The 18,956-nt window shown below is 42.4% G+C and overlaps 1 protein-coding gene across 1 annotated transcript in view; it reads left to right on the top strand.

The window, feature by feature from the left end:
* Positions 1-18,956, top strand: part of LOC119650101 (phosphatidylserine lipase ABHD16A) — a 123,693-nt gene that overhangs the window by 97,828 nt on the left and 6,909 nt on the right. Inside the window, exons 8-10 of the mRNA XM_038052621.1 lie at positions 11,354-11,538; positions 11,596-11,732; positions 11,788-11,915. Of these exons, the coding sequence (XP_037908549.1) occupies positions 11,354-11,538; positions 11,596-11,732; positions 11,788-11,915 (450 nt within the window). The remainder of the gene's footprint in view (positions 1-11,353; positions 11,539-11,595; positions 11,733-11,787; positions 11,916-18,956) is intronic.

Here is an 18,956-nt window from a genome sequence, read left to right as displayed (position 1 = left end):
TCGCAAGCGAATTCTCGTTGGCGCGAGTTACGTGACCCTACCATAGAAGGCGCCTCTCTTGTATAATAGTTTTTCCACCATCGGCGCTCCATATCGATCACTGTTATCCTCATTTCGGATGTGATCAAAGCGAAGCGGTTTTGATACACCAGCCACACTTCGAATTTTACTTTTCGGATAGTGATAGAACAATTAAATCCAGCGTACGAATTCTTCTACCACTAAGTGTTGCCGTAGAGCATACCAGATGAGTTCGTATGGTACACGATGAAACGCTTTCTCTAGATCCAGGAAGGCAATGTAAAGAGGCTGATGCTTCTCACGGTGTTTCTCCGTGAGTAACCGTGCAGCGTGTATTCCGTCAGTAGTTCCGCAGTTCTTGACAAAACCGTCTTGATTCACGTGTTCGATATACTGTGTGCGTTTCTGTCGGCTTTTGGCAAGTTGATACAGATCTCTGGTCATCCCGAGTGTCCAGTTTATTGTAAAGATTTTTATAATGTACCGCTCGGGTGACAGCGACTGCTTTCTTTGCTTCCCGGTTAGCGTTCTTATAAATTTGCCAATTTGTGAGCGTACATATTGTCATCGAGAAGCTTATGGTAGAGGCGTTTATTTTCACGGACCTTCATTTCAACATCGTCATTCCAAAGCCAGATATATCGTTTACCTGGCTTGGTGACCCCGAGGGTTACAGAGGTCGCTTTGTGGATCGTATCTTTAATTTGATTGCACGATTCTTCCACATTTGTAATGGTTGGTAATGGCGTAAGTGAAATAATTTCTTCTTTCTTCTCGCGAAATCGGCACCATTTAGTGCGCGGCGCGTCAATGCGTTCCTGACCCCATTTTATTGGTGGCTTAATTTGCAGGACGGCAATCAACGGCCGATATTAAGGTGCGATGGTCTCATAAGAAACGGCTTTGCAATCAGTGACGATGGTAAAATGTCGACGTCTTATGAGAATTTAATCGATTTACGTTTTACTATTCCCATTATAAAAAGATGAGACAATCGTTTAATGAACCATGTATTCATAAGTGCAAGGTCATGGGAATCGATTATTCGCTCGTCACCTTCATTATGCTCTCTAAAATCCTTTCCCCCATAGCACCTCTTATCGTCTGCCTTTTCACTTACATTACCATTAAAGTTGTCGCCAATGATGATATAGTTATCAGCAGGTACGGTGCAGGTCTTTGCACCGAGAAGTTGCCAAAAGGCATCTTTCTCGGAATGAGGTCGACCTATATGTGGAGCCTATACGGTCAAGAAGTGAATAGTGTGATCAGTTAATATAATGGTGAGCTTCATCAGCCAGTCATCAAATCGTTCGACTTATTTAATGATATTACGGAAACCCTCTGAGATGGCATTGCCAACACCGTATTGAGTATGTGGGCTACGAAAATAGAGAAGTTTATAGCCACTTTTACCGCGTTCGCGTTCTATGTCGCAGCTTTTGGTACCAAACCATTGGGTTTCTTGCAGAGCGCAGATATCAATACGCCTTTTTCGAAGGCCACTTTCGAGTTCCTCGGTCTTTCCAGTTACGATGCCAATATTGAGCGTGCAGACACGTATTTTTTGCTCGAACTAACTTACTTACGTCCTGATCCTTTGGTATTTATCGACTCGACTAGGGTCCGTTCTGCCATGTCGACTGTGGTGGACGTCTTTGCATTTTTCCGAGGATTGTCACTCGACTCGATCATTTTGTTTCTATCGATATTGAATGTATTTTCTTGGTCGATTTGTCGCAGGATCTGCCACCAAGAGAGATAAGGTAGGATTTAGCGTAATGGAATAACTCCAACTATACTTTATTTATCTCTCCCTGATCTCAGCACTTTATTTTTGTTTGACTGAGGATAGTATAAAGTACGTTGAATTAGACCCTCCTCTTTTATCTGGGCTTGGGGCGATCAGTAGAGATCTGATTCCACAAATAGGCATGAGCCACTTCCATTTACGTCTCCGGCTATGCTTTTTTCCGCTTTTTCCGTTCTTTAGGAGAAAGTAAAGTTCTCATAGTTATAATTTAGACCGTAGTCATTTCGTCCGCAAAATGGTAAGTTGTCATTTTGACATTTTAACATCGTTAGAGGAAACTTCCACGACAACGGTCAGACACACGGGTGCTGCTTGCGCTTGCGCATGTTTCTCACTTTCCGTCGTCATTTCTATAGGAGGGACCAGTTTTTTTTTCAGATCTCTCTCATTGATTTGATCACCTCCTAACACATCGGTTTCAGTCTCCGTGGGAACCATGAAATTATTTATTTATTTAGTCTGGTCTAGTGCAGAACACTTCAAAGCGTTGTCCACCACAGATGCGTTCGTCTAAATACGCGTCGTCCAATATGAGTCTCACTGAGGTTCCCAGCTTGTCTCCACCTTCCACTAAAGGTTCCACTTCCTTGCGTCCGGTTTCTGTGGACACCGCCACACTTGGTGGGGCAGCAACGCCTATATCTGCACCCATAAGGACCTTCGCCCCATGTCGTTGACTGGGAGCGTTCTCAGATTCACGATATCCGGTTCGCATAGATCCGTTTTCAGATGCTCATATAAGACCGGTTGCATCCGCATCACTAGCTTCCCTTTCCTCTGCTTTTCATGGTAGGGGCAGAAAAGAAGTCTCTAACAGATAGAACTTAGCCTGCACCCCTCCTCCTCAGTGGCTGGAGTTTCCTTCTGCTATGGCTTCTACTAAATTTCATGATTACTTGTTCATAATTTATTGCAATACATTGGAAATTTAGAAATGCCGCAGGCATTTGTTTTGTAGAGGGGAATAAAGGATAATTATGGTAGAATCTTTACAGTAACTCCGCCATGCTAATAACATTGTATAATGGTCCCAATCCAAGGCAAAGGAAGATGGTTTGAGGTAACGTATTTTGTACTGTCCTTATTAAAACAAAAATCAAATGCTGAGATCAGGAAAACAGATAAATAAAGTATAATTGGAGTTATTCCACAATGCTAAATCCTACCTAATCTCTCTTGATGAGAAAGAAAATGATCGGATCGAATAACAAGCCTTGGAAAAATGCTAGGGCGTCCACCTCAGTCGACGCGGCGGTTCTGCCGAGAAATGAGCAAGGGTTCTTGACGCATGGGCGGTGTCACGACGCAAGTAAATTAGTCGGAATAAAACAAATACATGTCTGCACACTAAATGTTGACACCCTAACTGGAAAGATCAAAGAACTCGCAAGAGCGTTTCGGAAAAGGCGCATTGATATCTGCGTTCTGAAAGAAACCTAAGCCCGAGAAAAATGCCTTCTGGCAACTTCACGATGAAAGGACTTGTCACGTACCTGCTGATGACTATATCATCATTGCCGGCGACTTTAATGGTCATGTGGGTGAAAGGGCAGACGGTAACAGATGTCATGGGGGAAAGGGGTTTGGAACGCGCAATGAGGGTGACGAGCGTATAATCGATTTTGCGGACACCCATGACCTTGTACCTATGAATACATGGTTCATTAAACGATTGTCTCATCTTCCTACATTTTATAGTGGGAAATAACAAATAACATTAAAGCGGATATATATAATAACATATCTGAAAATAATGTGCAATGATATTGTTAATAAGATAATCATTTAATCCAGTCGAAAAAATGGTGCGGTAATTTTGACCTTTCTACATCTGTGAACCTAAAATAACCGAAGAATTGCAAATATTGAATTGATAACTCAAGTACTATAAACCTAGATTTTGATATAGCTGTATTTCCAAATTTCAAACAAAACATCGAAGGAGAGCGCTAGCGCTGTTGATGCTTTGACCGGTATTGAATTCAGTGTCATCAACAGCAGTAACAGTACCGATAGCGAGAAGGATGGTGACAGAATGCAACTTTCTCGGACTCAGCTTTAGACCTTAAATTCCTTTGAGATTTTACCTGACGAATGCCGAAATTCTGAACTTCGCACACTGTTTTACAATAATCACAATGGTACTAATGTGTACAGTGGAGGAGGATCCAGATCTGAAATCATTCTACTCTTTTCTGATCAAGTTTTCTAGGTGTTCTTTCGGACGTTCCCAGAATAATTTGGCTACTGTCTTTCCAATGACAGGAACATTCAAATACATTGTCGATTATTGGACTCAAGATATCTGTGGTTCTCGAACACTGGGAAAGACGTCAGATTCCCAGGATTTACATAAAAGTGTGAATAGCAGCTCTGCAGAAACTGCAGGGGCGTTACAATTAGCATTCTTATAGATTTGCTAATTACATTGGACAATTGGCAACGAGGAACTTGTAATAGAGGTGCCTATGCCTATGCTATAGCATATCGGAAAACAGTGTAAATTGGGTGTAGGATTATTGCTAACGGGGTGAACAAGGCGTATTTTCATCTTCTGGATCTGGTATCGGACAGGAGGAGATCCTGGCCCAGAAAGAGGGGCATATCAGTAGTACAGCGCTGCACCAACGAAGACTTTGACTACGAAAAAGCAGGCTTTCTTTGAGCAACTTAATAGGAATAGAACAGGCATCTTTTAATGGCTTCCTACAGGAAGCTACAGCCTCAACACATGGCACTTTGTTCGAAAACAGAGTCTGTCTTAAGGTTCTTCTTTTTTTCTTCAGCCTTTGTCCCGTTCACAAACGGGGTCAGCTCGTCGTGATTGCTGACTTTCAAATCGCCATACACCGTATCAAGCTACCGTTGTTTCGGCCGACCTTTTGGTCACTTACTATCGACTTCGATGTTCAAACCAATCTTGGCAAGTGAATTTTCGTGAGCGCCAATGACGGGACCATACCATCGAAGACGCTTCTCTCGCAATTTTTCCACAATCGGTGCAACCTCATATCGATCGCGGATATACTCAGTTCAGATGTGCGTCCAATGCAATATCTTCGTCTCCATTATCACAAGACGCCGTTCATTGCTTTTTATATTCGGCCAATACTCAGAATCATAGCGGGTGACAGGGTGGACGATATTGCCGTAAATTTTAGATTTAAGACGTTCGTTGATACGTCAATAACAAAGAACACAAGTTGTGGAACGCCACTTAATCCAGGTTGCGTTAATGCATGAAACAATTTCATAATGCAGAATATAATTAATTTGTGTGTGACGCAGCGGGGTTAACAACATTTGAAATTTATTTCGAATGTTGTTATCTCGATTGGCAGTGGCCACCATCGGTGTTCTCCGTGACGGAGCAGGTCGTGATTGAAAAAAAAAATAATGAAGTTTGTAAAATGAATTTAGTACGTTGTCAGTGCGAGGAAAAGAGTCCGGATAGGCCGGAGAGTTGTCCTGCAATTTATTGTTTCAATTGTATTTAACTCAAAATATGGTTAATTAGTTAAAAGCTGTCAATTTCATTTCAAACATTGCTGATATAGGGAATTTAAATTAATCCGTAACCAAATATGAAATAAAGTGCTGATTAATTAAAAGTGGTGACCCCGAGGAACTCGTCCGAATGAAGTAAAGAAAAGCTGCAACCACGGCCCGAACTGTAACGACTTTGCACGCTGGTGTATCTGCATTTTTTTTTGGCAGAAGTCTACTACCTTACCGGTGATATTTGGATATTTTCACAAAATTTATGCTTCAAATCTTGTGTGACGTCAGCGGCGTCGAGAACACGAACTAGGAGCGATTGTCCGGTCGTCGGCATCATATTAATTTTACAGCAAATCGACTGCAGCTAGTTCGGCGAGACAAATTCAACAATGAACTGACTTCGATGACGTCGCCGCAAGGAACCACCGAAAGAAAAAAATTTAAGTTTTAAGTATTTATACTGTTATTTATTATCAATACTTCATTATTTTTTTTTATATATATATACAAATAATTTTAAACATATTGTTGACACATTCATCGGTGGCGAGTTCTTTTCACTTTGGTCTACGCATCCGCTTCGGGGTGCATTGTTGCGTTTCGCTCGTGCGGGTGTTTGTGGGTGCGGCCTGCCGCGGTCATAGTAGGGCCTTAGAGAATTCGGTATCGCCGCGGCTTCGACAAAAGCTTGCTCCGGAAAATCAGCTTTTGATATGTCGTTTGACAATAAAGACGCGGCAGGCCAATCGGACCCTCAGGTGACCGCCTCCGCTGTACACGTCCCTCCATTTTGGCGACGGAATGCGGAACTGTGGTCCGTCCATTTGAAGGCGCAGTTCCACATGTCCGGAATAACGGCAGACGCAACCAAATTTAACCACGCGATTGTAGGTCTGGATGAGGAGTCCATCCTCCTGGTGGCCGACATGGAAATCGGCCTCCCACACACTGTTGAAGACCGAGTTGATCAAACGCCTGTTGGTAAGTGAGTCAGCTAAGCTGGATCACTTGCTGGCAGATTTGACGTTGGGCGATCGAACTCCCAGCCAATTGCTTCGCGAAATGAGGCAATTGGGTGGGAGCAAGATCGACGACGACTTGTTAAAATCACTCTGACTGCGACGATTCCCGGAGGGCAACCAGGCGATCCCCGCGTGCGTCTCCGGTTCTTTGGAGGCTCTGGCAGCTGGGGCCGATAAGGTGTACGAGATACACGTGCGTCCAACAATAGCGGCCGTTCAGCAACCTTCTGACGAAGTGGACGTGAAGCGTGAAATAGCCGCGCTAGTGGCCAGTATGGCTGAAATAAGGGCGACGCTGGACGCTCAGCGTTCGGGCGCCAGGTCGTGAGTTCGCCCGCGGTCTTCTGCCCGAAAAGGGCGATGTCCTCAGGACAACCTACGGAACGAAGTATTTGTTGGTACCATCGCAGATTCGGCGAGAAAGCCATCGAATGTACGATCCCGTGTAAATTCGCGCCTACCTCGAAAAACTAGGTCCGCGGGGGTCCTGGCGACAGCCACCCAGAACGCAGCGCCACGTCGCCTAACAATTTATGACTCTCTCAACAGGCGCAGTTATCTCGTACATACTGGTGCGAAGTTTCGGTTCTTCCCTTACCCCTGCACCATCGAAAATTTCCTCAATCGTTAAAACTGGCGGCAGCAAATTCCTCCCGGATCAACACCTACGGGTATAGGCAAGTGGATGTGAGTCTTGGCTTGCGTAGGACGTTTTCGTGGCGATTCATCCTGGCGGATGTCAGCTTCCCCATACTAGGCGCAGACTTCTTGTGTCACTATGGGTTGTTGGTGGACTTGCAAATCAGGTCTCTTACTGATCGCACGACCAACCTTAATTCGTCTGGCCAAATAGCATCTCATCCAAGTAACAATGTTTCCGTACTTTTGGAGGACATTGCTGACTCTCGTGTTCGGGCACTCCTCCAAAAGTTCAGCCAGATTACTACCGAGTGTAGTGGCACTTTATTTCCCCTGACGGGATGCAGCCCGACCCAGACAAGGTGCAAGCGATCATCAAGATTCCCGCGTCCGAAAGTCAGGAAGGATTTGCGGAGGTTCTTGAGCATGCTAAACTTCTATCGTCGTTTCCTGCCCAAGGCCGCCCAACACCAGTTCGTTTTGAACGTTGAAAGTCTGGCAGCCGTTGAGCTTTTTCTCTATACATTTAAACCCCGCTCAACGGAACTACAGCACTTACGATCGAGAACCGCTCGCCGCGTATTTGAGCATTAAGTACTTCCGCTTCAGGCAGGCCGTTCACAGTGTTCACGGTCCATAAGCCTCTCACATATGCTTTGAAACAAAAGGCTGAGAAAGCGTCCCCTCGTCAGCTTCGACACCTAAGTTTTATAAGCCAGTTCACGTCTGACATGCAGCACGTGTCCGGAAAGGACAAAATAGTTGCTCACGCTTTGCCACGTGTCTCCCCGCCTCACTCGACAGGTAGATGACGCAGTACTTCAGAGTCTGAAATCCAACCCCAAATATAAATTTCGGGAGTTGCCCATCTTCGGCTCGAACCTCTCTCTCTGCGAATACTCGGAGAAGTGAACCCGGCCATACATTCCGGCCACCTATCGCCAGGAAGTGTTCCACGCGGTTCACGACGTAGCACATCCAGGCGTAAGGACGTCAAATCGGTTAGTCACCGAGAAATACTTTTGGCCCTCCATGAATAAAGACATCAATTCCTGGGCCAGAGAGTGCACCTCATGGCAAAACTGTAAGATCACCAGGCATGTAAGAAAAGAAGTGGGCTCATTTCACCGCACTACCAAGCGGTTTCACACCATACACCTCGACATCGTAGGACCTTTGCGAGACTCCCACGGTTACAGGTATTCCCTTACAATCATTGATAGGTTTACGCGGTGGCCGTAGTCAATACCTCTGAAGAACATTACGGCGCAATCTTCTGCCGAAGCACTCTGTCGAGAGTGGATCCCTTGATTTGGAGTCCCTGCAATAATAATAATAGTATATTGCTCTATTTTTTGAGAGAGAGATTGACTGCTTACCCCCCTTAAGTTCACCACAGAATTTGCGATTATCTATAGTAATAAAGAACATGATGCAGCCAATATCACATTAACGTCATTAGTCTGACATATTAAATGCATATACATTACAAGCTTCCTGTGAATAGAACAATAAAACAAAATTTCCTTACAGAAGGAATACACAGAACAAAACCGTACACCTCACACGCACTTTTCTCCAAAACGGCAACACCGATTCACCCTAGAAGTTTATAATTGTGGATCAGTGTGAAGAATAAGATATAAGACACAATTCTGAAAAGTTTGAAAGCAATCGAACTATTACTAACAGCGTTATAAAAGGTCAAAGTTTTGTATTTCGCGTGAATTTTTTGCAGTCCAAGACGTGTATGATGTCATCATCATACAAATTAAACTCACGTAAACGCGGGGTCGATGAGAATATCTTAGTTTTCTCTTTTTGTTTTTTTTTATTTATTTGTATATCAGTATCAATTACTCGAGACGGGCATACGCCGGTATACCTTTATACCCAAAGCGCGAGCTTCCGGTACTCCGACTTGTTTTAATTTTAAATCTTTATGTTATATATATTTGTAACTTAGTTGTCTTTTAGCCAATTCTCAACAAACTTGGAGGTGTGCTAAGGATGGCTATTCTGTTAGGAGACCCAGTCTTTTCTCATTTTGTGAGCTTGTAGCAATATATGCCTTTCTAAAATGCCCCAATACAACTTGGATCAATAGACCAACACCATCACAGGTGAAGCACCCGAGAATTTTACACAAAAGTAATATAGCCCCAGATCATTATGCTTCGACTCCCATGCTTCATCGTTGATACTTGGTATTATTTCAGACTCCACTTGGACAACAAACATATCTAATTCCATCAGTACCCAACAGATTAAGCTTGATTTCGTCGCTCCACGAAACGCGATCTCACTCTTAGTCTTTATCCGTTTCCGCAAATTTTAGTCTTTCTTCAATCTAAGGTTTTTTTGATGGTCGTCAACCTATTAGTCTATTTTTAGTAAAAGCTATTATAAATAGCTACTATTAACAAAAGTCAATAGCTTTACTACCGCAAAAGACGCTAAGCAGCTGGTGACGATATTTGAACGTTGTGAAATTCAGTAACTTCTTTCGAACATGTGTACTATTTTGGTGCAAATTTTTTCGCGGAACGTTAACTAAGGATCTGCTCATTGATTTCGTTCAGTTTGATGGGCGACCACCTCCTTTGAAACAATCTACTGTGCCCCTTCCGCACGTTTGCGCCATTGCTATCTCCTTATCAGATCCAATATGACACCTTTATTCACATTATCGCAAGATAGTGTTTATCTTTGGTAATCGGCCAATATTCAGAATTAGGGATTGTAACAGAACGAACACAAGGCTGTCGTACGGAAGGTCGCTGTTCAAATCTCACTGGTGGTAGTGGAATTTTTATCGTGATTTGACGTCGGATACCAGACGACTTAGCTGTGAATGAGTACCTGAGTCAAATCAGGGTAATAATCTGGGGCAGGTGCAATGATGACCACATTGCCTCCTATAGTGTTTCTGTACGTGTTCCGTTACGGTCTTAAATGAAGTGCTCTAACACACTTCAAGGTCCTGATCCAATAAGGATTGTAGCATCAACGATTATTATTATTAACAGAACGAACGTCGTTGCGGTAAATTTTGAATTGACGTTTGTTGATGCGTCAATCATTTCAATCAATCAATTCAAGTGGTACGATACATGAAACAATTTCATAACGCAGCTCACCATTGGCTGAAAACATGGTTCCAAAAGAAATGACTCAGTTTTGGGAGGTCGCTCCCATTGACGTGAAGATACCAGTTTTGTTGGGGTGATTTTCAATTGCTTCCATTCCAGAAAAATAATGAGTGAGGACTAAATAATTGTTGAAAAAAAGACGGAGCGACCAGGTCACTTACAACACATCTCCTTTGGGCGCTTGTTTGCCTTTCATTATAGGCTTGGCTTGGGTCGAGTCTAGAAGTTTTTAAATCTAGTGTTTGATGCTAACGCCATCGCTTTGGTCGCCCTTTGGGTCGTTTCCCATGGGCTTGGATATTTAGCCCAAACTTAGATAAATTCAGAGTTAGCATCAGTACCGATTACATGACCATATCATCGACGACGCCTCAGTAATTTTGTAATGTAGTTCACCATTGGCTGAAAGCCTCGAACTGAAATATGTAAATCAATCAGTTCACTCAATAATCCCCGCCGATAAAATGGCTGTGATAACATGCTGCACTTTAAACTTTGCTTTTCCGATCGCAACACAGCGCACGAGTTCTTTTAGCACTAGATGTGTGAGTTTGTATAGCACGCGGTCGAATGCCTTTTCTAGATCCAGGTAGGGTAATGTGGAGGCAGTGATGCTTTTCGCAGCTGCTTCTACATGGGCAGCGGATATTGCATCAGGAGTTCCTCAGTTTTCGACAAACCCGGATGGGCCTTACAAAGATTTGAATGATATCGTAAATGCGGTTCACAAGTCTGCCCTGAAAATCTTCATAATTTATAACAGCAACTGGATCGGGCCGCAATTTCAGCATTCTGCAGTACGGCTGTTTTCTTTTTCCATATTGGAACGGTTGTGCTTTCTCTAAAACACATGGTGTTATTTTGTAAAGTGTTGGGTCTCAGTTCTTCGCTTTTCAGAGGCTAGCTTCAATGTTGTCAATTCCTGTTGCTTGCCCAGTTTACATTCTATAAATGGTATCGAACGGAAATAATGTTTCTAGAACATCGGAAATCTTAAAAAATTAAGCCTAGATTGACCACCTGACTGGTTACCCGAGTGATGTTTAAGTTTCATTGACATGGTATGATTCATCAAGTCCAACTGTGTGTAAATCTAAATTTTCCTTCTAAACTTTTGTTATGTGTACGACTTCATTTGACTTGTAGGGTTTGTAGGTATAGACAAAGATATTTTTAGCATTGCTTATTTAATTATTCTTTTCTAGATCCTGGATGCAACATTCGACGATATTCTTTACTTAGCGTTGCCTAAAATGCCCAACATGTTTTCTGGTGTAGTTGAATTGGCAATTCGAGAATATGTCAATTTAAATAATTCTGAACTGGTCAAACAATACAGTGGCCCAATATTGATGATAAGACGAACTGAGGATGAGATAATTTGTACACAGTAAGTCCCACGGTAAATAATATAACTTTGTTCATACTTTGAGAATCGAACTTTCAGTGAAAATAATATCAATACAAATCGAGGGAATTATTTGTTATTAAATATGTTAAGATATAGATTTCCAAATATTTTCAAACTTTCCCAAATGGAATTAGCTTCAAAGATTCTTTCTAAACCACTGGACAAACTCTCAGGTAAGAAAATTATGAAAATATCGATAATTTAATAATTTTTCTACAAATATTTTAGAAAACCGTGAGGATCAAGAGTGCTTTTCACTGTTGGCATCGTATGTTTCTGTCAACAAAAACTGTTATCCTCTTCCTATTGGTGAAACATTTAACGAAATTCAAAGAAATAATTTAGTGGAGTTTTTGGTAAGTCATAAAGCACACTTTTAAACGAATAATTGCAATTGAAACTTCGATGCACACATGCATGATGCATTTTAAATTAATCTGTTGAATAATCTGCACAGCCTATCTGAACGCATCTATTATTCTATCTGTACGCTTGGTGGCCTAGATCCATTCGAAGAATGACTATATTTTTGACTTTTCAGTCAGTAAGAAATAATGCTCATTTTGATCGGTTGCACGGTTTTGCTCTGTCAAAGGCCTGATCTGGATGTAATCGCCAGGATTTCAAATCACTATCTATTGTATCAAGTCATCGTTGTTTCAGGCGGCCTTTGGGCATTTCCCATTGACTTCGATGTTCAAACCAATCTTGGCAAGTGTATTCTTGTTAGTACGAATTACGTGACCATATCATCGAAGACGCCTCTCCCATAAATTTTCCATGATTCGTGCAAACTCTTATCGATCGAGGATATCCTCATTTCGTATATGATCATGTCGTGTTACGTCACTGGTCCAACTTTGTCTTTTATAGTCGGTCAACACTCAGAATCATATAGGACGACGGTCATCAATGCATTCAAAAGGAATAAAGCCGCTGGACTTGTGGTCACCTTGCAGTTATTTATCGCTGCACCTGGAGTTATTGCGGATCTGCTACTTCCACTCGTAAGGATGCCATAGTGGTCGTTAAAATTCCAAAGATCACCAGTTTTGGTGAGACAATTGGAAGAGCATCTGCTAAAATAATTCGGGAACCTGTCAAAGTACATCTCGAATGCTTTATTGACAGTGTGGTTTCTGCCGAAGGGGGCACCGAATTGTATTTTGCTCAACGCATTAACAGCGCTAGATCCGTTTTCGCTACACTTCTTATAATCTGCAAATGCAGCTATTTCAACACTAAGATCAATTTGATACTGTTCTGTGCTAGTGTTCTTTCTGTGCTGCTATATATGAATAGCACACGGCGCACTGGCCTGTCACCCGGTTGCGATGTGATTGGAAGGCGGAAGTGGCAAAGAGTAGGGCACACTTAAGAAGGGAGAATTGCATTGCTATCTACGTCATTCAGTGGAATCCACTCTTCCGAAATGACCGACCAGTGAGCCGTCCCAAAACCCCCTGGCGCAGAACAATAGAGAGGAAGTATGAGGGCAACTCGGGAAGCCGTGGGAGAGCTGAAGTACATTACAAGTAGTCGCGAATCATGCGTGTAGGTGTGGTTAACGCACTATACCCCACCAAGGGGTAAATGGAAACCATATATGTATGTAATTCTTGAAATGTGCTGGACGCTCTTCAGGTATTTCTTTTATAAAGACATTTGAGTGTGCATTTGTCCCACTAGCACGTAGCACGTAATATATGCATATATTAAGTGAGAATATCCACTTTCGGGTGATATTGACATTCAAAGTCTTGAATTTACAAAGAAGTGACAACTTTAACCTATTATAACTTTGTTAGTAATAGTGCGATTTCCATCAAAGGAGGATCATGCTCTATGTTATAGCCTACAATGCTGCAAAATTTATTGGTGTTAGGATGGACTTAAGGGGGATTCTGCAGTCAATTACTGAAAATTATAGTAATATACTATTATTAACTTTATTTGAACAGATATCGGTATGGAAGGTAATTTGGAGCCGAGGCACCATATAGTGGCAGCCCTACTTAAAAGATTCGTCACCGACGGGACGATTCCCGGATGCACCCACCGAACTGTTACCTCGGCTCGCTTGTTCCAGGTCACGAAACTTCTTTTAAAGGGTGGCTGAAAGGTTCCTAAAGGCTTGGGCGAGGAATAATGCGTGGACTTAAAGAAGATCGAACCCCTCGAATTTACTTCAGCATCACGGATCACTTTCTCGAGGGCCAGGTTAAAGAGGACGCATGATAGGGCATCCCCTTTTCGTAGACCGTTGTTGATATCTAATGGTCTTGAAAGTGATCCTGATGCTTTTATCTGGCCTCGCACATTGGTTAGGGTCAGCCTAGTCAGTCTTATCAATTTCGTCGGGATACGGAATTCTCTCATGGCCGTGTAGAGTTTTATCCTGGCTATGCTATCATAGGCGGCTTTAAAATGGATGAACCGATGGTGCAAATGATGAGCATATTCCAACAGTTTTTCCATCGATTGCCCCAGAGAGAAAATCTGGGCGTATGGGGCTATCCAGCCTAGCAAGATAGCGGAGAACATCTTATAGATGGTACTCAGCAACTTGATACCCCTATAATTGCTGCACTATGTGATATGTCCCTTTTTGTGTATGAGGCAAATAATGTCTCATTGCCAGTCGTCAGGCATTGATTCGCTGTCCCACATCTTGAGCACAAGTTGATGAACCACTTGGTGTAATTGGTCGCCTCCATATTTTACCAATTCGGTTGTAATTCCATCGGCTCCTGGCGACTTATGATTTTTAAGACGATGAATTGCACGGACTGTTTCTTCTATACTTGGTGATGGCAGTATTTGTCCGTCGTCTTCAGTTGGCGAGACCCCCAACTCGCCGATGTTCTGGTTGTTCAGTAGTTTATCAAAGTACTCACCCATCACTGCAATATGCTCGTTCTATCGGAAATCAGATTTCCCTCTTTGTCTCGGCAGGATGAGCATCGAGGTGTGTAAGGTTTCATCCTGCTAACTTGTTGGTAAAACTTGCGCCTGGTGCGTGAATGGGAGTTCGCAGGGAAACATTTCGTTTTCATTTTTTATTCATTTATCTATCAATATCAATTACTCCAGACAGATATATGTTTGTGTTTATATGGTATGTATATGTAAATGAAGGGGTAGTGCCTAATTCAGATAGATAGATTTGTACAATAAACCAGCGGTATTCAATATTCGTATTTCATATGTACATATGTATGCTTTTATGCATGAAGTAAATCGGAAATATTTGTACGATCAATTTAAATACAAACGTGCATATATAAGCAAGGTAATGTTTGTTTATTTATGCAACCATGACACATGGTGGCGGAAATCAGTTAATTTTGAAGTTCATGGTAGCCAGAAAAGTGAAACCTTTATTCAATTAAACTTCCATAGCATTTGCTCCATCTTCAAGGGCATAAACGTCGGATTTCCTGAAAAAATGATCCTCGAAAGACATTTTAAGAAGCTTGTGCCAAACTTCCGCGATGCTTCGTATGTTTCGTTGTCTTACAATTATAAGTGCTCCTAAGGTCATTCAATCTAAGTTCATATTTGGTTGACTTAAAACGATTAGTATTTTCCGAAGCCGGTGTTAATTTTGATATTTGTTGGAAAGGTGGGGAGTTCGGGAGTAGAAAATGATCATTTCCCAAAGGTTATTAAATTGAACAACTTGGAAAGACCCACTTGAATAATCATCCAACAAATTGGTTCAACAAATATGCGGAGATTGCGAAAAAGGCCGTTGCACTAGAGCAATGCAGCAGTAATGGCCCCAAAATCGCTCATCGACATGATTGCCGAGTTGTTTATTTTATTTGGAAATAAAGTTTGGTGCTGAGTATAACACAGAATGCTCGATGACTCACATCGAGCATCGACAAGGAAAAATCTGTGAGTATAGAAATTTTCAATCGTTTCAATCGACTGTGATCAGAACACCAAGCCCTAAAGTGATTAAGCCTTAACAGCTTAGGCTAGCGAGATCTAAACAAAAACGTGTTCTGTATTAATTTTGTTTCTTTGAAATATAAGTGTGCAGTTATCTATAGCAAGTGCCAATAAACAAGTTTTTTCCGTATTGCGCACTTTACCAGCCTCATCGAATTCAGGGGCCAACTATTTATTTTGCGGGCCTCATAGAATTCAGGGGCTAAATATTTAATTTACGGGCCTCATAGTATTCAGGGGCCAAATATTTACTTTGCGGGCCTCATAGAATTCAGGGACCAAATATTTATTTTGCGGACGTCATAGAAGTCAGGGGCCAAATAATTATTTACGGGCCTCGCATCTTACAGGTCAAAAAACCAAGTGTTTTTTCATGTTACGGGTCTCGTAGAATTCAGGGGCCAAATATTTAATTTACGGGCCTCATAGAATTCAGGAGCTAAATATTTATTTTGCGGGCCTCATAGAATTCAGGGGCCAAATATTTATTTTGTGGGCCTCATAGAATTCAGGGACCAAATATTTATTTTGCGGCCTCACAGAATCCAGGGACCAAATAATTATTTTCTGGCCTCATATCTTCCAGGCCAAAAAAACAAGGGGTTTTTTCGTATTACGCGCCTCATATAATTCAGAGGCCAAATAATTACTTTCGGGCCGCACATTTTACTAGCTTAAAAAAAGTGTTCTTCGTGTCGTGCCTAATAGAATTCAGGGGCCAAATAGTTATTTTGCGGGCCTCAAAGAATCCCGGGGCTACATAATTATTTTCGGCTCTCCCACGGTTTCGCGCAAATACCAATGGACATCCAGGGAATCATTGATTCCCAGCAGTCGCGGGTATTCAAAATTGAGGAAATTCGGAAATCATTGTGTAAACTTAGGCAGGAGAAGCGCACTTTGGAAAAGTTCTAATTAGCATGGCTGCAAATCCAGAAATCTTTTTCAGATTTTATGGCCGATCATCTTCTGCGGCAAAACCCATCGGAAGAATTGGTATACTTCCAGGATAATAAGCTAGAGCTGTTGCAAGGCGCCAGGGCTGAAGTATTCATGGGTAAAGTTTTTTAAACACTTATCCTCGAGGAAATTCAAGACGACCTGGGAACGTTCGAAGCAGCAACGGGGGATCATCAAACTTTTAGTATAAATCCAAATGAGAGGGTTCCAAGTTGGAGGGCATACCCATGGCCTCGTAAAGAAGTAGACGAAGACAGCATCCTTATTATCAGGTAGAGAACGCCCGGAAGCGCCCAGCAGATACGCAATATCTTTTGAATGTGCTTGGGGGGCGCAATCCTGGGAGTCGAAAACAACCTTCATGGAATGATGAGCCAAATCCCCAACTGAGCCGCCCAGAAAATCTTTCATCATGGCGTCGAGGGTATCGGTCTCGACCCAGCCCGCCCAAACCAGATATCCCTACGTTCAGTGGCGACATTAGTCAATATGAGCCATTCCGAAGTGTATTTAATTCGGTGTATGATGGTTCTGATATCAGCCTTGCAAAGCGTCTAATGATGCTTCAAAGTAAGCTAAGAGACTACCCGAAACAGGTAATTTATCATCACCCTTAGATGACGGGGAAAATTATCTACAAACATGGAACCTTCTGCATTGGCGGTATAGAAGTCGCCGGGCCTTAATAGAGATAAACATATTGAGAGTGATGACATGGAAAGGTTGCTTCGGCAACACTATGTATTTATTGTGCGTCTCATAAATACTAAATGGGGGAAAGTTGTAATAAACGCAAGAATCTCAAGTGTGAAAAATGTAAAGAGCAATGCAAAAATGTAAAGAAGGCTGCACCGACCTTTCAGGTACGATGTCTAATCGACCAGGGTAGAAAGAGCAGCTATATAACTGAGGACCTGGCGCAAAGACTTCGATTAAGAAAGAAAAAAACTAATGTCGCGGTCGCCGGGGTCGGAGGCATCTCAGTGGGAAAGGTGTCATCGGTGGTCTGCATCACTTTTCACTTGGATGACGGTTCCGAGATTAGTACAAAGTCCTTAGTGATAAGAACGATGACTAAGGGAGGCCTTCTTCAAATTCAACATCGATTGAAGTCTTTGCTGCAGGGAAAAACATTGGCGGACCTTGTAACCGAGTATGCCCTGCATGTTTCGGTGTTATTGGGATCTAGCGTCCTTTCGCAGCTTATCGTGAATGGTGTGGAAACGTAGATAGTCTTCTTATCTAAAATACGAAGCTGGGGTGGATAGTGTCTGACCCACCTGAATCGTCAACATCTCAGTACACATCAGTGCATGCATCAATGGAGGAGTGGGAGCTAAAGCTGAAAGTCTTCTTTGATATGTCGCTAAGTAGAGATGACTCTAATCCAATAGATGATCAGATTTGTGAGGAGCTTTACGTGAAAACCCATTACCGAACAGAAGATGGTCGATACGTGGTACCAATTCCAAGGCGGCAGGATAACGTAAAGCTTGGGAGTTCTTACCATAAGGCAGTTCAACGTTTTCTCGCTCAGAAGAAAAAGTGACTAAGAAATGAGGATCATAAGCTCAAGTCAGACGATGATTTATGGCTGATATTTGAGGTTGGGACACATGGAAGAGCTCCGCGGGGATACCAGCGGAAAAGTATACTACATTCCGTATTTGAGTGTGTTTCGACGAGATGCTACTTCAACAAAAATACGGAACCTGTTCAACGCATCAAGTCCGACTGCAAATGGGGTCAGCTTAAATCAGATAATCCATCCGGGTCCAAAGATGCAAAATCACATCTTCGACATCCTCACTAGAATACGCCGATTTAAATATGTATATTCTAGTGACATCACTCTATCAATCTATCGGCAGATTCAATTGAGACCAGAGGATCAATTAAGACTCAGGATCCTTTGGAGAGCTAAGCCTGAGGACCCAATTAAGGAATATTTCCTGAAATCTGTGACCTACTAGTTGGATTGCGCACCCTGGCAAGTCATCCGTACGTTCCACCACGTGGCCGATGACGGATGGCCGAATGACAAAACCCGCTGGAGAATCAAGAATGCCTTTAAATGGATGACTTGTTGTACGGGGTATATAGTATAAAGGAAGCGCAGGTCACTCTGCCTAAAATCGCAGAGACTTTAGCAAAAGGTCAACTTCCATTGGCGAAATTGGCATCTAACAAAAAGGAAGTTCTGCAGTTCATTGACAAAAGACAGCAAATAGAATCTTACGTAGAACTCGAGAAAGCAGGGAGCGATCTCAAGATCCTTGGCTTACATTATAACGCCAAGGAAGATTGTTTTCTCTAAAGCATTAATCCAAAGCTAAATGCCGTATATACTAAAAGAAGGATATTAAGTGTAGTCGCTTCCATATATTATCCAATCGGCTGGTTACTGCCAATCGTGATGAAATTGAGAATCGAAATTCAGCGGTTGTGGCAGGAAGGGTACGACTGGAATGATACTA

This window comes from Hermetia illucens, chromosome 2 (assembly GCF_905115235.1).
Source record: "Hermetia illucens chromosome 2, iHerIll2.2.curated.20191125, whole genome shotgun sequence".
NCBI lineage: Eukaryota > Metazoa > Arthropoda > Insecta > Diptera > Stratiomyidae > Hermetia > Hermetia illucens.
Note: the sequence above shows the minus strand (reverse complement) of the source record. Positions and strands in the feature narration are given on the sequence as shown.